General features: G+C 36.7%; 1 protein-coding gene across 2 annotated transcripts in view; it reads left to right on the top strand.

The window, feature by feature from the left end:
* Window positions 1-18,019, top strand: part of LOC148950645 (uncharacterized) — a 122,099-nt gene that overhangs the window by 15,738 nt on the left and 88,342 nt on the right. For both annotated transcript variants that reach the window (XM_089091683.1, XM_089091682.1), the window contains one exon: window positions 16,914-17,020. In XM_089091683.1, the coding sequence (XP_088947809.1) occupies window positions 16,916-17,020 (105 nt within the window). In that variant the 5' untranslated portion in view covers window positions 16,914-16,915. The remainder of the gene's footprint in view (window positions 1-16,913; window positions 17,021-18,019) is intronic.

The following is an 18,019-nucleotide window of genomic DNA, read 5'->3' on the forward strand; positions in this document are numbered from 1 at the left end:
CATGGTGGAAGTAAACGGTGAACAGTTGTAGCATTTCCTGTGAGAACTGTTCAATGGATTCAGCCAAATCGTCAATAATCAGCCACGAGTTCGATTCAATACTATTGAAAAAATCAAGTCCCCGTATGAATTGTATTGGTATGGTTGTGGCAATAGCTTTTATTTGATCATAGGACTCCTGCCAAATACTATAGCAATATTAGATTTTTTTCGGTTTTTCCAAAAACATTTTATCGAAATTTTTAATTATTTTAGTTAATAGTGTTGTTTTCCCCGACATTGAGGGCCCACACAGAAACGACCTGAGAGGTGTTTTAAACTGATAAATGTTGCTGCTATTGCTGACAACAGTTGAACTATAACTAACTGTAAATCATACGTGTCCAATGAATAAGTAGTAGCAATAATTTTCCCATAGATCTATCTAGTACTGGTTAACAACAACAAAAAACAATATTTCATGTCAGCATTTATTTCGGTAACATGAAAACAAATATTTGTTCAACGTGAACTGCAACGATAAAAATAACACTTGTTCAACAAGAACAGTTGACAAAATTTCATGGTCAACATGAAAACTCTATTTGTTCAACATGAACTGCAATGATAACACTCTATGTACAATAAAAACAAGAACAACAAGAACAACACTTATTGTCTTTAAAAACACTTTTTTTTGTCTTAAAAACACTTTTATCTACAACACTTATTGTCAACTTAAAAACACTTTTCTGTACAACAACAACACTTTTATCTACAGCACTTATTGTCTTTAAACACTTTTCTATATCTGACAAAAAACAACACTTGAAAACAAAAAACACTTGGAACATGAACTAGCACAGTTGAACATTACAGTGAATTTAAAGGTGGGGTCCCCCCCCCCCCGGGGTCGCGGAGCCGAAGGCCGGCCAGCCGCGGGCAGGACCCCCCCCCCCTGGGCGGCCGATGGAAGGGCCCCCACCCTCCCCGGGACCCGCGAGGGAAAAAACAGTACAATAGTTGTCCGGTCACTGCTGCTAAAGGTTAAGTTAAGGTTGGGTTAGTTAGATTAGTTAATTTATGAACGGGTTTGTGGTGGTGAGTCAATTTATGAACAGTCAGTGGTGGTGGTTAGTTGGTTAGTCAGGTTAATTTATCCAGACCAAGTTGATTGCGATAGTCTATGCATTCAACCCGGTCTGAAATACGGTAGCAGCCACGAGGCAGGACACTCACACCATTCTCGAGCATATAGACTTTGTCAGACATACATGACATTGCATTCTTTTCCACTCTCATAGTATAATTTCTATACTGTAGAGAGTAAATTGCAAGCACTTGTGCTCTCGGCACTAGGCTACTTTCTACACAGTCTCCGTACACGCTCATGTTGAAATTGCTCTTTACAAAATGTGTAGGCACCCCTTTACACGCCTTCTTTGAATCCCCACTATGAGTTTCAACGCAATAAACTTTGGGGCCCGGGAACACCCCCTGGATATCAAATCACTCCCCGTCTCTGATTTTAACATTAATAGTTGGTTGGGGGCTTGACGTTTCACCAACTCGGGGTAGAGGGATGGATTCCAGTTGGTGAAATCCCTCCGCGAGCTGATGTGTTCCCCCTTTTCTAAATCACCCAATAAATCTTCAGTCCCATTTACCTTTAACAGCAGAGAATCTGTATCCCCATAGTAAACTTGAACCTCCCCTCCCGTGGCCATTGCACCTTGCACACATTGTAAAAGAACGACAACAAGAGCTTTTCTGAAATTTCCAGTACTGAACTACCGCCTGCTATATTCTTGTTCAGTACCTCATTTCGCTTTCGCCTGTGTAGAAGAACCATGTCAGTCTCTATGCTCGTGAACGATGTAAAATTGGGATCGGCAATAATTCGTGCACACTCTAGAGGATCAGTCATAACGTCGCAGCGAGATCTATTACGTACGCTTTCACACATTTTGCCAAACGCTGAATTTAGGATGAGTTTGTACATTTCCTTCTCCACCTTTGAATTTGCCCTAGACCGTTTATCGACAAAAGTATCGATAAACGTTTTCAAGTATGGTCGCTGATTGAACTGCAGGACTCTGTGTATTTTGGTGATTTTGAAACCATTGTTCACCATCCAGTGCAAAAGCACATGGTGAACAACGATATTCTCCTTAGGGTCCAAATCAGCAATCAGTTTCTGTTTAGAGGGAGTCCAGTGCATCCCCATATCCTCAACCAATGATCGATTGTAGGGGCTCAGAGAGTCCCTGCTCACGGGTCGATTGATACAAGGAAAAACAAAATCTTTGACGGAGTCGTGAAGCGCAAGCGGAATGTGACCGTCAACTTCAAAAAACCATCCTTGTGGCCCATTGTCCTCGACGGTGGTAATGTCGGGGAACTCACAAGGATTCTCAAGCCATTGATAGTTCCCACACGGCAAAGAGTAGTGAGACATTGCCGAGGGGTACAACGAGTTCATGTCCAAGAACACTGCATTTGACTTTGCACCGGTGCTTTGTCCGCTCGGATCGGTTGATAAGAAGCGATCCCCATGAAAAACATACCCTCCCCTCATTGAACGCTCTACAAAAAGGTGCTGATCTACGTCGGTGATTAGGCCTATTTCCTCCCTGCTAATTTTTAAAATCAAATCCATCACCAAATGGGGTGTGGAAAAATAATAGCCTATATCTAACCCGAACTCTGAATAGATTTGGTCTGTGTTCTTACAGACTATATCCAACAGAGTTAAAACGTCACTGGCCAAGTACAGTCTACAATAATCCCGCCCATTTTTACAATTCCCCTTAGACCACTCCTTCTTGGCAAAATCATATTCCTCGGTTGTGCAATCACTATTGGTAATCAAATTGTAAAAAGCTGCAATAGGCGGTAGTTTCACCTCACTTAAGTAAGTGCAAGAACAGCAATAATCATATGCGTAGACACTTTAGCAGGTCAGTGTGTCAGACATTTCACCGTTTGGAAAGTGCTGTTTCAACAAGGGAAAGCTATCAAAAGTGCCGGTTTTCTGCACTTGAATCAATTGACTCAATGCCTTGGGAAAAAAACTAAAGGAATCTAAAAACCTGATTTTATTCCAACACGTATGCCCATTATCCACTGCCTGCCATTTCAGCTCGAGAAGCAACAACTTCTTGGCCGATTTGGGAATAATATTATAGGTAAATGAACTATTTACCCATGGACTATCTACTCCCCCTCCCTCTCTGTGCATACGTGCCAGTGCCTGTATAATAAATTTTTAGTCATAATTAGAGTTGTGAATTAAAACAGGGATGAAAAACTGCTGGCTAACAATTAAATTACACGATTGATGCGCAACCCCTCTAAAATTACTACCCCCCGAGGATATGTCCTGCCCCAAGTGAGTATGATCTCTGACTTTCCCCCTCCCCCTCTTTTCCCTTTAGTCCCCTTATCCCCCTCTACAAACTCCCCCTTACAAACCCAACATATTTTTTTACTTTTAACCGCGAGACGATCTTCTGCAGCCCGCACCATTGGATAATGGGTATTTCTCAAACGAGAAATAGCACCATTAGCCGTGCCAATTAGTTTAGTCAGTGCCTTGACCATGCACTCCCCCTCATCCAATGTTTCTACTATTTCTAACAACCGCATGGTGTTAGAACTATGTCTTTGCGCGTGGGCATAGGACACTGCAATAGCTTGGTGTTCTTTGACTCGGTTTGGAAATTGGGGGTCGTTCACCTCCACCAGCTTAGCTTCACAGTCTAAAGATATTTTGTTGCACTGGAGAAGGGTGTTCTGGAAATTTTTGAAGCGTAAAATAGCCCTATCCCCAGAAACCGTTTCCACTGTCTGGTAGCCATGTCATCTACAGTGCCTCATGTGATTTTGCAGCTTTAATTCCGTCCAAAATCTAGAGAGGCATGTTGGACAGTAGAAACGGGCACTCTGTTTCTTACCCTCCCCCAGAATTCTCCTGATGTCTGTGATAGGATTAAAATGGCCAATTGAATTCGCGGGGTCACTAGGTGGTGTGTATAACAACCAAACCCAGTGTCTGACCAAATCAATTGACGGGCCCCTTACAGGGAAGACCACCCCCTTCTTTTTAGAACGAACCCCATCTTCAAATTCAGTTTCATACTGAACCACAGTAACGCCGATATTTAAGTGGGCATTAGCCCTTTCAAAAATATCTATAGATCGTAGCGTTACTGGGTATTTTCCTTCTAAACACGAGAAATCTACAACTGGGAAATCGGACCCTTCCTTCCCATGCACAGCCCAATTGTCTAAATTCGTCTTGGAAGCGTCACGTGCTAGAGGCTCGAATGCTGATATGAGGAAAGCATACCTGAAACACATTTGACCTGTTTCAAAACAAATCCGCTGGACACCTTTACAACCTTCTGGATCTGGATTATATTTTAAAACTACTGACCCCTCAGACCCTGCCCCCCCTCTTAAAATAAAATCTTTCTTAAATTAACAAATATTCACACTTAAATTTTCAACAAAAAGAACTAAAGATCCACTACCGTTTTCGTTAAAGTTCTCGAGATGCGCTATAATTTGATCGACCCACTCCATGAAAGCACCCTCAAAATTTTCTAAATTTGAATGAATTAAGCGCATCTCAGAATGTACATAATGACAATAAACTTCACTTTTCCCCTCATTTAAATAAAACACCTTGAAAACAATAGAAACCTTAATTGAATCACTCCCCCACAATTGAATTTGATTCTCCAGAAGCTCACGAATTCTATCTACATAGTCATGCACAATTTCTACAGGGTCAAACACAAATTTTCCCCCCATTAGTGAATTAAAGGGATCACCAAACGTCGCAGTGTAAACAACTATTGCATTTAAAATTGTATTGGATAATTGAAAGTCTGGAAAAGTTGTACCCCCCGCCCCCTCTTGTATATCTCCCCCACCCCCCAGTTGTTCAACAAAATTTTGCGCATGGTACACATAAGGTGTTTGTATTGGAATTGGTAGGGTATTTGAGGCTGGAGGAGGAGGAGGAGAAGGGTTCTCAGTTAATTCGTTTGTGAAATCCTCCATAAGCTGTAGTGTATTTGGGCTCAAGTCCCCCAGCTCAACTGGGCTATTATCTACATTTAAAAAATCATTTAAATACTCATCAATATTATCAGGTATTTCGTTGGAAGTAGTGATATCACTTCATTGCGAAGTGTTGTTGGAGAGCTCCTCACCTTCACCAACTGATGAGGGGGAAGACAAAGAATAAGGGACCAATGCACCAACATATAAATGAAAAATGGCTTATTTTCAAAGTGTTCAAATCACCCCTACTGTTAAAATTTGGATTATTATTGCTTAATAGCATTTGGTTAATTCAACTGAAAGTTCCAACTTAATATATTTACAATCTAAAACGCCGCTTTACATAGAAGGCACCAATTTGTTCAAAAAATAGTTTATTTTCAAAGTGTTCAAATCATCCATGTTTTTTTTTTTTCTTATTATTATTTTTTTTTTGCGGCACTTTTCGAGCCTGCGGCACTTCTCTGGCCCGCGGCGCATCCCCGCGGCGCACCCCGCAGCGCATCCTGTGGCGCTTCTCTGCCCCGCGGTGCTTCCCACAGCACTTCCTGACCCGCATTTACATAATGCCCGTCAAAAGTCGCTATTTTTTTCTCTAATTCCACACAGATTCAGTGAACTCATGAGTTTAATTATTGTAACCTATCGCACGCGAGTGTTCCAATTTCCAAGATTGAACTTCAAAATGCCGAGAACCGTTAGCCTGGTTTCCCCTCACTAGAATCTTGGCACGATGTAAGGCTCAGTGTAAATTAGGACGCTGATATGTGACAGATAAAATGGAATAAACTCTCTCTTAAAACAATGTGAAAAATAGCATTCACATAGTTTCAAAGGTACCTAAAACTATATGTGGTAGTGAAGAGATAGCAACAGAGAAAATTATAAAGATTAGAAAAAAGAGGAGTGGTTTCTATTCAAAAATTACATTATATTTAGAGATCTCCGAGGGAGGGGGGAGCAGAGACAACCATGGGGGGGGGGTGAGGGGTTAATATCCCGCTGAGATACACTTTTACACAATGTTGAAAAATAGTGAAAAGAAAAAACATTGGAAGAAATAGATATGTATTTCTATAAGATAGTTTGAGGAAAAAATACTCCCATTTGCAAATCCTGGCTGCACTTGGGAGCCGGATGGTTCAGGTAGTGTGTGTTGGAGGGCGGACGGGGTGGCGTCGCTATGTTCTTGTGCAGATTGGACTGCGAGGTTATGGGATTGCATAGATTAGCCAGCAGGGTTCACCTTCCTTGTGGCCCATTGTCTTTTCGGTTTTTGACCGGACTGCATTGGGGCTGGCACTGATGGGGCTGCCTCGTCATCTCTTGCTTTCTTTGATGGAGGTGGGGTACATTCTTTGCTATTTGCGGTACCCATAGCTCTCTTTACAGCTGTAGGGGCAGCAAATTCTTCATAATTTGCCTTAAAAAGAAGAGAAAAAAATTAGTATCAAAATAATTTCCCCCTATTTTTACAGAAAGAAAGTTAGTATCATCATCCATATAATTTTGTTTAGAAAAGCATTTATCTCATTTCAGTAAAGCAAAAGTAAAAATTTCACGGGAAATATATTAGGCTTAGAAATCAAACATCTTTATTATACAATCAGTAGTCTATAGGCATAGGATAGAAATCATTGTTTCTATTTTTACCATTTAGAAAAATATTAAATGTTCCAGTCTATAGGCTTTAAATTAGATCGTTAACCCAGCGGCCTATAGGCCTAAATTTTGCAAACATAGGTTAAAATGCTATTCAATTTACACATAATATAAGCTTCATGCAACTCTTAAAGACCCTTCTAGCCCTACACAGTTTGTTTTCATTTTAAACTGATGGCGGTAGAATTGAAGGCAATGCCCCCTCCCTTTTACATAATTTACTTACAACGAAGCTGTTAGAAGCAAGGCATTGCCCCCTCTCCTCCCTTTTACATAATGTCCTAAATATAATGTTAGACCTTAATTTGAAAATAATCTGTTTCACTTCTCCAAAATATAACATCACGTCTGTGCTTAATTATTGCATCATAGCGTTTTAATTTTGACGGAAGAACAGTTCCTTTGCCTAAAGCCAGCTAATGTTTACAAACAGGACAAGGGATGACCGCTAATTTTAGCTTCGAAGTGGAACCTTGTGTCAAAACAAAGTTGAATTTTATTTAAAAATTTAGATAAGTCAGTAGACACTTTAAATCACATTAGAGAAAGGCTAAAATTATTTCTATTTGCAAGAATTTTATTGTAAAACAGTGAGGGGGGGGGTTAGGTTTTGAGGGTACAAAAGAATATATTTTATGTTTTCCATCGAGTATAAAGATTGTATAGTGATGTTTGTATTGTATGGGGGGGGGGATTTACCTGAATATACGGAAGGGTGACCAAGGAAAATAATTTTATTTGAAAATAAAAAACATTAATTTAACTACATGATAATTAATTCTATTTGCAAGAATTTTATTGTAAAACAATGGGGTGGGGTTAGGTTTTGAGGGTAAAAAGAATATATTTTACGTTTTCCGTCGAGTATAAAGATGGTATAGGGAGTTGTGTCGTGTATGGGGGGGATTTACGTGAATATACTAGAGGGTGACCAAGGAAAATAAAAAAACAGGAATTTAACAAAAAGATAATTAATTCTATTTGCAAGAATTTTATTGTAAAACAATGGGGTGGGGTTAGGTTTTGAGGGTAAAAAGAATATATTTTACGTTCTCCGTCGAGTATAAAGATTGTATAGTGATGTTTGTATTGTATGGGGGGAGGGGAATTTACCTGAATATACGAGAGGGTGACAAAGGAAAATAAAAAACAGGAATTTACCAAAAAGATAATTAATTCTATTTGCGAGAATTTTATTATAAAACAATGGGGTGGGGTTAGGTTTTGAGGGTAAAAATAATATATTTTACGTTTTCCGTCGAGTATAAAGAGTGAAAGGTGGTTATGTTTGAGGGGGGGGGGGTACTTACCTAAATAAAATGGCGGGTGACCAATGAAAATAATTTTATTTTGAAAATAAAAAATGCACTTACATGGTAAATTGAAATTGCCAAGGCTTCTAATTCATCAAATTTATCCATTGTTATATCAACTATGTCAAAATACTTTCTTATAATTTAATCACATTGCATGTCCGTTATATACGAAATCTCAAGGTCAAATTGTTATGTAAGCAAGCCCTCTGATTGGCTGAGAAGTAGACACGTGATCTAACTGTTTCCTGGAAACTCATAACATTTGCCTCGAGCAACAACAACAAATACTATGTCTGGAAACTCATAACATTCGCTGAGAGCGTACACTTACAACAACAACAACAAATAAATTGCCCTTGACATTCGCTGAGAGCCTGCACTTACAACAAAAACTACAACGTCAACACCTTTGGAAATTTAGGTCATTGACCCACTTTGATTACACAATCAATTTCTCAGAAATCCATTTCCCCTAGGGACTCTATGCCCATATTAGGACCATAAACCACGTGGTCCTCGTGGGAGTTTTAAAAAAAGTGTCCGGATCGGGATTCGAAGGGGTATTGTCCTCGTGGGATCAATTGAGGCCTTTCTACTTATGTGGCTGGTACTGAGCTAGTAGATGCTTAGTGTGCCTTTGAGTTCTAGCATTCCTTGGGGAAAAAGTCAGAAACGGGTTTTGTGCATGAAGTTTGTGCGCATGCTAAATGTCATTTTGCCAAGTGGGTGGCTAAACCTTGCCTTGAATCACAGTTTATAGAATTATCCAGTAAGTTTATCGCAGATCATTTCTGGTCTTCATTCTCGGTGCGAACAAAAAACTCCTCCCACTTATTTCTGCATTAGCGGGTTAGTGTGTTTTCGTCAATCAATGATAAATGGTTACAAAGTGCATTATTCGTAATTGCGAAAGCAGAAAAAAAATTGGTGAGCCAGCCAAGTGGATTGCAAATGTCCCATCTCACAGGTATGACTTAATGTATATACAAATTATAACTTAATCTTTTATTTACATACAGTGGACTCAACTAATCGGCCTATGTAGGATTTTATAAAAAAGGGGATGGGGGTTGATGAAATTTGTGAAAATAAGGAATTTTTTCTTCTTCTAATAACTGGTGGAATAGGTGTGATGGTTTCAGGGGCGGATCCAGGATTTTTTTAGGGGGGGGTGCAAAAGAGGTTGATCCGAAAAACTTACGTTAGTGGCAAGTTTAATTAATGCAAACTTGCGTTAATTAGGTAAATTACGCTACTTTAGACTACTATAGGGGGGCACCCCTCGCCCCCCTCTGGATCCACCACTAGATGGTTTATCATTTTTTTTGTTCACGTCGTGATGTTTATTTTCTACGATATTTATTTTCTAGATAAGACTACTGTCGTTTTCAATCAATGTTTTCGTATGAAATTGGCAGACCATTTATGAACTTTAAAAAAAAAAAACCTCTGTTTGAAAATCTTTGCACTTTGTGAATTTAGATAGCGATAAGGGTTCCTGATTGTGACCAATTTTAGGACTTGGATTCTAATTATTGGTTGCTGTGGTAAAAGTTGCCATAATAGCCCTATCCAAGAAAATACCAAACGTCTGTCAAGAAATGTTTTTCGTAAAATTCTTAGGGAACTTTCAGAAAATTTTATTTCTACTGATCTTAAGTTTAATATGGCCTTTACTTTTCTTTTAAAAAGTTTTCTTTTTCGTAAAGTTTTCGTAGTGTATATATATATATATATAAATATATATATATATAAATATATATATATATATATATATATATATATATATATATATATATATATATATATATATATATATATCGGCGCGTACAAACAGCTCCTCTTATTTGATCTACCGTTAGCGGTCCTATTACCCTGGAACACGTATTTTGGCAGAAACTTACTCAAAATGCCTTTGAAACCAACTTGAGACTTCGAAACCTATTTTTAATTCCTAAAAACATCTAATAATAACATTACACTACTAACTACCGATTTTCATGTATGTATTGGAATAAATTAATTTAAAATTAGTTTCTTAAAAATTAGTGTTCCAACGTTGAAGCCAAGTTTCGTGTCCAAGAGAAATCTGACTTGTCTACCCGTGAAAAGAACTGATGCCGCTTATGTTTATATCTTCAAAAACGTTCTCTGGAGCACTCGCACCCCGGTCCGGGTTTTTATAATGGGTGAGATAGGGAATGATCATACTGCTAATTCTATAAACTGTGCCTTGAATGGTTGATGAAAGTAGTTGATTAATCTGTTCCAAACTTTGAACTGGTGTGATGAAGGTGGTACGATCTGTTTAAAAATTTAAACTGACAAAGAATAAATTATCATGTGATCTTTCCGATGCTAAGCTTTTTAGTGTGGCTGATGAGCAAAATTAGTTTTTGCCATTAGATCAAACACTTCAACCACAGCATGAACCACGGTTTGATAGTGCACTTAGCGGTTTAACTGTCCTCTAGGTTTCAATGTCATTATTAATGATGGAATATGCTGTTAGAAAACTTAAGAAGAAATATACAAGGAATATTGACAAAACTTTTGATACGTCTGTTTTATGGTAGCACTAAGCTCATTGAATATCTGGCTTTGTCTTATCATATTTTTTTTTGTTCTGGATTAGTACCATATATTTTTTCTTAAGTATAGGTTCCCCAATTCAAAAAAAAGGTATAAAGCTGAAACAACGTACCTCATGCTATCCTGTTACTGTTGCGTCAATAATGTGTCAATTAACAAGGCTGCTTGTACTTAATGACATGAACAGTCCGTGATCTACTCTTGCTTGTCAGTTTGACTATAAAGCAGGCATAAGCAAAGGAAATGAACTTTAATTTCTAGCACACCTATTGACTGTTTGTCAGGAAAGTGGTAAAAAGTTTTATTACCGCACATAAGTTTAGGAGAAACTTTTGACTCCAGCAGAAGTATCGCCATAATACGTTTCCCGACAGCCCTACCCCAGTATAATAGGGCCAATTGTAGTTACTAACCCATCTTACAGGCATAACGCGTTTAACGAAAACCCTATCCCGGTATACTAGATTCAATTGAAGTTACTAACCCCTCTTACAGGCAGAACACGCTTCACGACAACCCAATCCCGGTATACATGTAGCCAAAAGAAGGTGCTGTTCCCTAGTATCTTATCAGTAAATACTATGACAGCCCTATTCCTGTGTATATGGACCCAGTTGCTATCCATTGAGATCGATGTATTGTTTCTGGGTTGCATTTCTTGGCGCTATTCTGAAACAAAATGAGCAATAGTTTGAGATGGCTGCTAAGTAATTTCCGATTGTATAGCATAATATGTCCCATGACAGCCCTATCCTTTTTGCATCTGAATAGCGATCTGGACAGATACTGAGAGTATCGCTTAGTTGATTTTGGCCTTGAGTGAGGGTATAAAAGTTGGAAAAAAGACCATTACAATATCATTACTTGAACAGGGATTGAATTGTAAACAGCTATGTTTAGTAAAAGAACTTTTGATAAAGATTCTCATGTACCATTGGAACCGGGTAGTAATCTAAGTATTTTTTGTCGTATGCTTAGTGGAGAGGACTGCTTTTCCTACAGTTTTGTTTTATCAAAACATATTTACAATTCCTTTAGTTAGTGAATTGTTGTTGACTGTATGACATATATCATCTCTCATTGAAAAACTCCCCTCCTTGCTAGCCATTCTTGAGCTTTTTAAATTCAATTCATGTGTTATTTTTTTAACTTGGACCTTTAAATGAGTAGTAGTAATAGAATATGCACAATGAATATGAAGGCCACCGTAATATCAAACTTTTTTTTGAATTTTTAAAATTCAAGGAATGTATAATGTTCTTAGAAATACATTTTAAGCAATAGAGTTCATGTTAAGGAATGTTGCCTCTCCCAATGAGTTGGTTAGTATGGAAATTTATGAGCAAAGTGATAAACATATGCTAGTAATGATTTTCTCTTTTGGAAATACAATAGTACTAGTGACTTTTTTGGGACTTGGAAATTTTTTTTAACTATGTGAACATGGGAATGCTTTCAACTTTTTTTTTCAAGTCTTTGAGTGTCATTGCATATACTTATGACATAACTTTGTTTTTTTTTTGGAATGTGAAATGATTGTAAAATTGTGTCAGGTATTATCAAAATCATATCAAGTATTTGAAGATTACATTGACCCACAAGAGTGTCTTACGAAATTACTGGGTATTGAAATCTTCTCAGCAATACGTGGTCATTTGACGGGTGTTAATATAGAATCTTTGTTAGTAGGGAGAGAGGGTTGTATCCTGACCAGGAATTTTAGTTCTCTACCCTGCTGCTAGGGGTGTTCTTGGCGCTAGTTTAGCTATACTAAAAGGAATTTTCAACTGGTCTATATCACCAGTTAGCGTATTACCCGTGCCATGAATCAGAAGTGGGCCCTGCTTGTCAACTATTAGTTTTAGATTTGCCTTATTTTTTAGCACTAACTTTTCTAGAAATGTTACTCTCACATATCCAATATCAGTAATGTTGATTTTTTCGATACTCCAAACAAACCTAATCTTTCACTTTTATGGCATCGTATGCATATGTCTCCAATGATTTCACCACTAGTACTTGTTTCTTAGTTCAAATATTTCTCGTTGTCAGCATTCAACGTTACGATAACTCACTCATGAACACACATTCTTGAAATATTTCATCCTCCCTTTTTAAAATAAGATGTGAATGTTTATCCTTCCAGTGTACTATTAATGCTGATTGAAAAAATACTATAAAAGAACTACTGTCGATAACCAACCCCTTAGTACCATTGGAACAGCCGCATAAAAAATCCCAAATCTATGTTCACCTATGTCGATAACCAACCCCTTAGTACCATTGGAACAGCCGCATAAAAAATCCCAAATCTATGTTCACCAAAGATTCTGTTATAACACCCGTCAAATACGCACATATTGTGCAGACGATTTTACTACCCGGTAATTTCGTAAGACACCCCTGAGGATCATTGTGTTCTTGAAAATACTTGATATGATTTTGATAATACCAGACACACTTTTATTATCATTTCATATTCCAAAAATATCAAGAGAATTTTTTTTATAGATATTTGCAATTTCGTTCAGACTTGAAAAATAAAAATGAAAAAATTCTCATGTTCAAAATAAGTTACAAAAACTTCCAAACTCCCAAAAAAACTAAGTCCAAAGAAAATGTCACCACAAATATTTTTTTCTAAAATAAACATCAGGACTAGCAAATATATATCGTTTTAATTTCGTATTTCGAAAATATCACAAGTGACTTTGTTTTGTTAATGAAAAAAAGTTGAAAAAATATCGAAGTTAAAATAATAAGAATGGGAGGGGGGAGGTTAAGGGGAGACATTAGTGCCCTCGATGGGGACATGGGCCCTACCAAACTCCCATACGAACCAGCTCATTGGTGGAGGCAAAATTTATTAACATGAAACCTGTTGCTTTGAATGTATTTCTATTAACTTCATATATTTCTTGAATGTTCGTAACCAAAAAAATGTTTCTTATTATGGGAGCTCATCGTGTTAATATTGCGTGTTCTACTTCTACTAGTCAAGTGAAGGTCCAAGTTCAAAAATAATCTATGGATTGAATTCAAAAAGTTCAAGAATGACTTGTAGGGAGGGAAATTTTCTTAAATGAAAGGTGATCTTTGTCATAAAGTCACCAACAATTCTGTAAATAAAGGGATTATAAATATTATTTGATGATAAAAAGTTTAGGAAAAACAATCCCCTCCAACAAGCAACCGACAAAAAATACTTATATTACTAGCCTGTTCCAATGGTACATCAGAATCCGTATCGAATGTTCTTTTACTAGACATAACTGTTTACAATTCAAACTCTGTTCGACTAATGATATTGAAATGGTCTTTTTTGTCTTTTATACCATCACTCAAGACCAAAATCAGTGTTTGTGTATAAGATAGAAGGGGTTGGCAACTCCTTTTCGCTCCTTATCCGCCGGGATAGGGCTGTCTTAGTATTTGTTAATAGGATATGAGGGGATAGGACTGCCATAAAAAATTTTATTCCTACAAGAGGTGTTAGTGACTCCAATTGGCTCTAGTATACCGGGATAGGGCTGTCGTGAAGCGTATTATGGCTATACTATTTCCAGCATATATACTTAGCTCTTTGAAAATGCTCGTCAGTGCTGTTTGTTTAGGTCAAAGTGGTTAAAGATCTATAATGTATGTTTAAAAATACAGTTAAAATTTATTAAATCGTCTATTCCAACTATTACAACGGCTGCGTTTTTTTCCTTTATTCATGGGCATTACGCTGGAAGCTTTTACTGCCCCACTCTGTATATCAATGTTTTGTTGAGTCACAGCAAGATATATTATAGAGTTATATGTCTTGCGGAGTAGGCCTAGATATTAAGCTACTTAATCATACAGACTATATCCCGAGTTTTAGGTGATCGTCGTCGAAGAAAATTTATCTAGACTGGCAAAAGCGTATACTGTGATTTGTCTTTTATTTAATGATAATAAAACTGAAGTTCTTTGGTTCGGCCCACGGTCTTAACAACCATCAGCCACTTTTGTTGTGCTTGATGATCAAGTTTATATTGCTTCTAGTTACTTACCATGGCCTTTGGATTGTGTGTAATCTCAAATCAACGTATTTGGTTTAGCCTTTTGCAGAAAATGGTCGTTGTATATACGTCGTAGACTCCTTATTAACAGTAAACGGTTGCTTAATCGTTTTTTAATAGCACACTTCTACTGGTTTTTTTCTGTACCGTTGTTGTTTCGCCATTGTCTCCTCGTCTCCATTAGTTTTATTATGAACACTTTAAGCACCTTCTTAATATCCCACCTTGGATCAAACTTCAGAGAAACCGGAAAATATGTAGGAATGGATCTTCTTACCATTGTCATTGAAAGGAAGAATAAATTTAGAAGTTCTTTTAATCCAAAACCCGATTTTCACTTGTCATTTTCTTTTAAAACTAATGTATGTGCTTTGTTCTAGTCGATTTGCAACATGTCTTTTTCTACGTTCTTGGTATTTATGTACATTATGCTGCATTTTATTATGTTCTATTTTCCTCTTTTGCATTATTTTTTTGGTAACTTTCTTTCTTAGGATTTTATTCTAAAACAGAAAATAAATCTTATTTGCTCATTTAGTTTTAAAATGAATTAAAATTGATTTTGGCTACCAGCTTGCGTTAATTATGAATTAAAAAAAAAACAAGTTTTTTTTAACTGAAAGTAAGGACCGACGTTAAAACTTAAAACGAACAAAAAATTATTCAGTATATGAAAGGAAATGACGCTAAAGTTTGATTTTGTCTCACGACTTTATTTTTTAAACAAAAAAAAATTACCGTAAAGAGCGAGGTGTTGAGGAGCCCCTTTCATATACGGCGTAATTTCTGTTCCTTTTAGGTTTTAATATTGCTTTTTACTTTCATCTAAAAAAATATTTTCTTTTATTTAATTTCTGGACGTTTTTGAATTAGTGCAGCTTTGATTTTGGCTCACCGTATATGAATAATTAAAACGAAATTTGCAGATTAATTTTACTTTTTTTGACTAAATGGCTTTCTCGAAATTTTGTTCTGACGTAACTTACGTAACGAACTTGTATGTTCGTATGTTTTTATTACGTATATTAGGGAGTTCGCCCTCTAGTCAATGCCTCGCTCTTTACGCTAAAGTTCAAATTTTGTTCCAATTCTTTAAGAATGCCCTCTTAATCACAAAGGCCGTTAATTAGGATAAATGGCTCTGATGAAAATACAAAAAAAATCTTTAGCGTAAAGAGCGAGGTAATGACTAGGGGGTGAGCCCAATCATATAAGTAATAATTTCTGTTAATTTTAAGTTTTGATGTTGCTCCTTACTTTTAGTTGAAATTTTTTTTTATTTAATTTCTGATCGTTTTTTTATTATGGAGTCATGGGTGCGTGTTTATCTGTTTTTGTTTTTTTTATTTTTCCCCAGGGGTGATCGTGTCGATCCAGTAGTCCTAGAATATCGAGAGAGGGCTCTTTCGAACGGAAATTAAACGTTCTAGGGCTCTTTTTAAGTGACAAAATAATTGGAGGGCAACTTGGACCCCTCCCCCACTTATTTATTTCCCGAAGTCACCCGATCAAAATTTTGAGATACCCATTTTGTTTAGCATAGTCGAAAATCTAATAAATATGTCTTTGAGAATGAATTATTCCCCCACGGTTCCCGGGGGAAGGGCTGAATGTTATGAGCATTGCCCTTGAATTACATACACTATTCGTTATTGGCAAGTATACAGACATTTTCAGGAGGGATTTTTTTCTGGTGGGTCATGGGGTGGTCAGAGGAGGAGGGTTACGTGGGAGGATCTGTCCGTGGAGGATATTTTCTGGGGGGAAGGGACATTTCTATGAAGGGGGCGCCGGATTTCCCAGCATTAATTAAAATACGATCGGAAATTAAAAGAAACAAGTTTTTTTCAACTGAAAGTAAGGAACAACATTAAAACTTAAAACGAAGAGAAATTATTACGTATATGACGGGGTTCGCCCCTAGTCAATACCTCGCTCTTTAAGCTAATGTTTTTTTTTAGTATTTTCAAAAGAGCTATCTATTCTAATTAACCAGCCTTTTTGATTCAGTGGTTTATGATTCGAGCAAAATTCGAACTTTAGCGTAAAGAGCGAGGTATTGACTAGGTGGTGAATCCCCTCGTTTACGTAATAACGAACTTCTATTTTCGTTTTTTTATCAGTATAATAGAATTAAAAGCAAAAAATAAAGCCTATTAGTTTTGCTTATGCTTAGTTACAGGGGACGAAATGTCGATTAAGGCTATTTGAATGTATATTGACACGAATTTTTCTTTTTCAGATATGAACATTCTTAGAACTGAAATGACTTGTCCTAATCCCCCAGAGGTACCATTTGCAGCTTTGGTTTTTGATTCCATTGTGAAACATGGAGATGCTATTGCTCTTGTAAGATTATATTTATTTTTGAAAGCATCATATCAAATTTATTGTTTTTTCAGATTTCTTTTTGTTTTTGATACTATAACCATGATTATCCGACATATAACCCCTGAAATTTTAGGCCAAACAGAAAAATAGATTGTTCCACAAAATAAGTGCAAATAAACTATACCTGAATCAACGTCTGGTGTTAGAAAGGAGATACGACCATATGTCAACCATATGTTCACTCCTAGATTAGTAATCGAGATGTGCCAAAGTCATCGGACCCCTTAAGTCCTCAGTTCTGTAAATTATTAACAAGTGTTTGAATCAGCCGATATGATAGCTTTAGCGAAGGTCCTATCCTTGTATGATATTAATTAAACAAAAAACAAAGTTTTTCCGTGAAAGAGCGAAGTTGAAACTTAAACGAACAAAAATTATTACTTCACAGCCTCTCTAACATATATCAATAGAACTAGTGCAAATAAATCAACTGGTGATATTTACCTATGTTTGTAGCATTACTGAAAACTAGCGCTTTAATGAAAACACAAAAGCCAAGTATAAAAAACAAGAATATTGATTTAGCAGTCAAAAGTAAATACGTGGCCTCGCAACAAAACACTAATCTATAACGCTTTTCGTAGTCTTACAGGAGCTGTGATATCAGTAACTTTCAGTATACAATTAAAATTGTCTTAAAAACTTAGGCATAAAAATAATAAGTTTACAGTCATTAAAGAGTATAAAAAATAATGGATTGGTTTATCGGGTAACATCTTGGTCTCACTTAATATTACTAGAAATGAAGAACATATCAACCATAATATGGACTCTGGAGATCCAGTTATTTCTCTCTATAAAACGGAGAATTTCAAGTTGTGGTACAAATTTTAAATAGAGTCTGTAGTCTTAATATTAATAAGATTCCTTCACTTCGAACTTGTCTACAAAATAAACATGTAATGTCTTTTTCAGATCCAAAATGACATTCAATCAGTGAACTGGGCTCATTGTGCA

Source organism: Artemia sp. Qi Xiang Cuo, chromosome 7 (genome assembly GCF_049724085.1).
Source record: "Artemia sp. Qi Xiang Cuo chromosome 7, ASM4972408v1, whole genome shotgun sequence".
Taxonomy (NCBI): Eukaryota; Metazoa; Arthropoda; class Branchiopoda; order Anostraca; family Artemiidae; genus Artemia; species Artemia sp. Qi Xiang Cuo.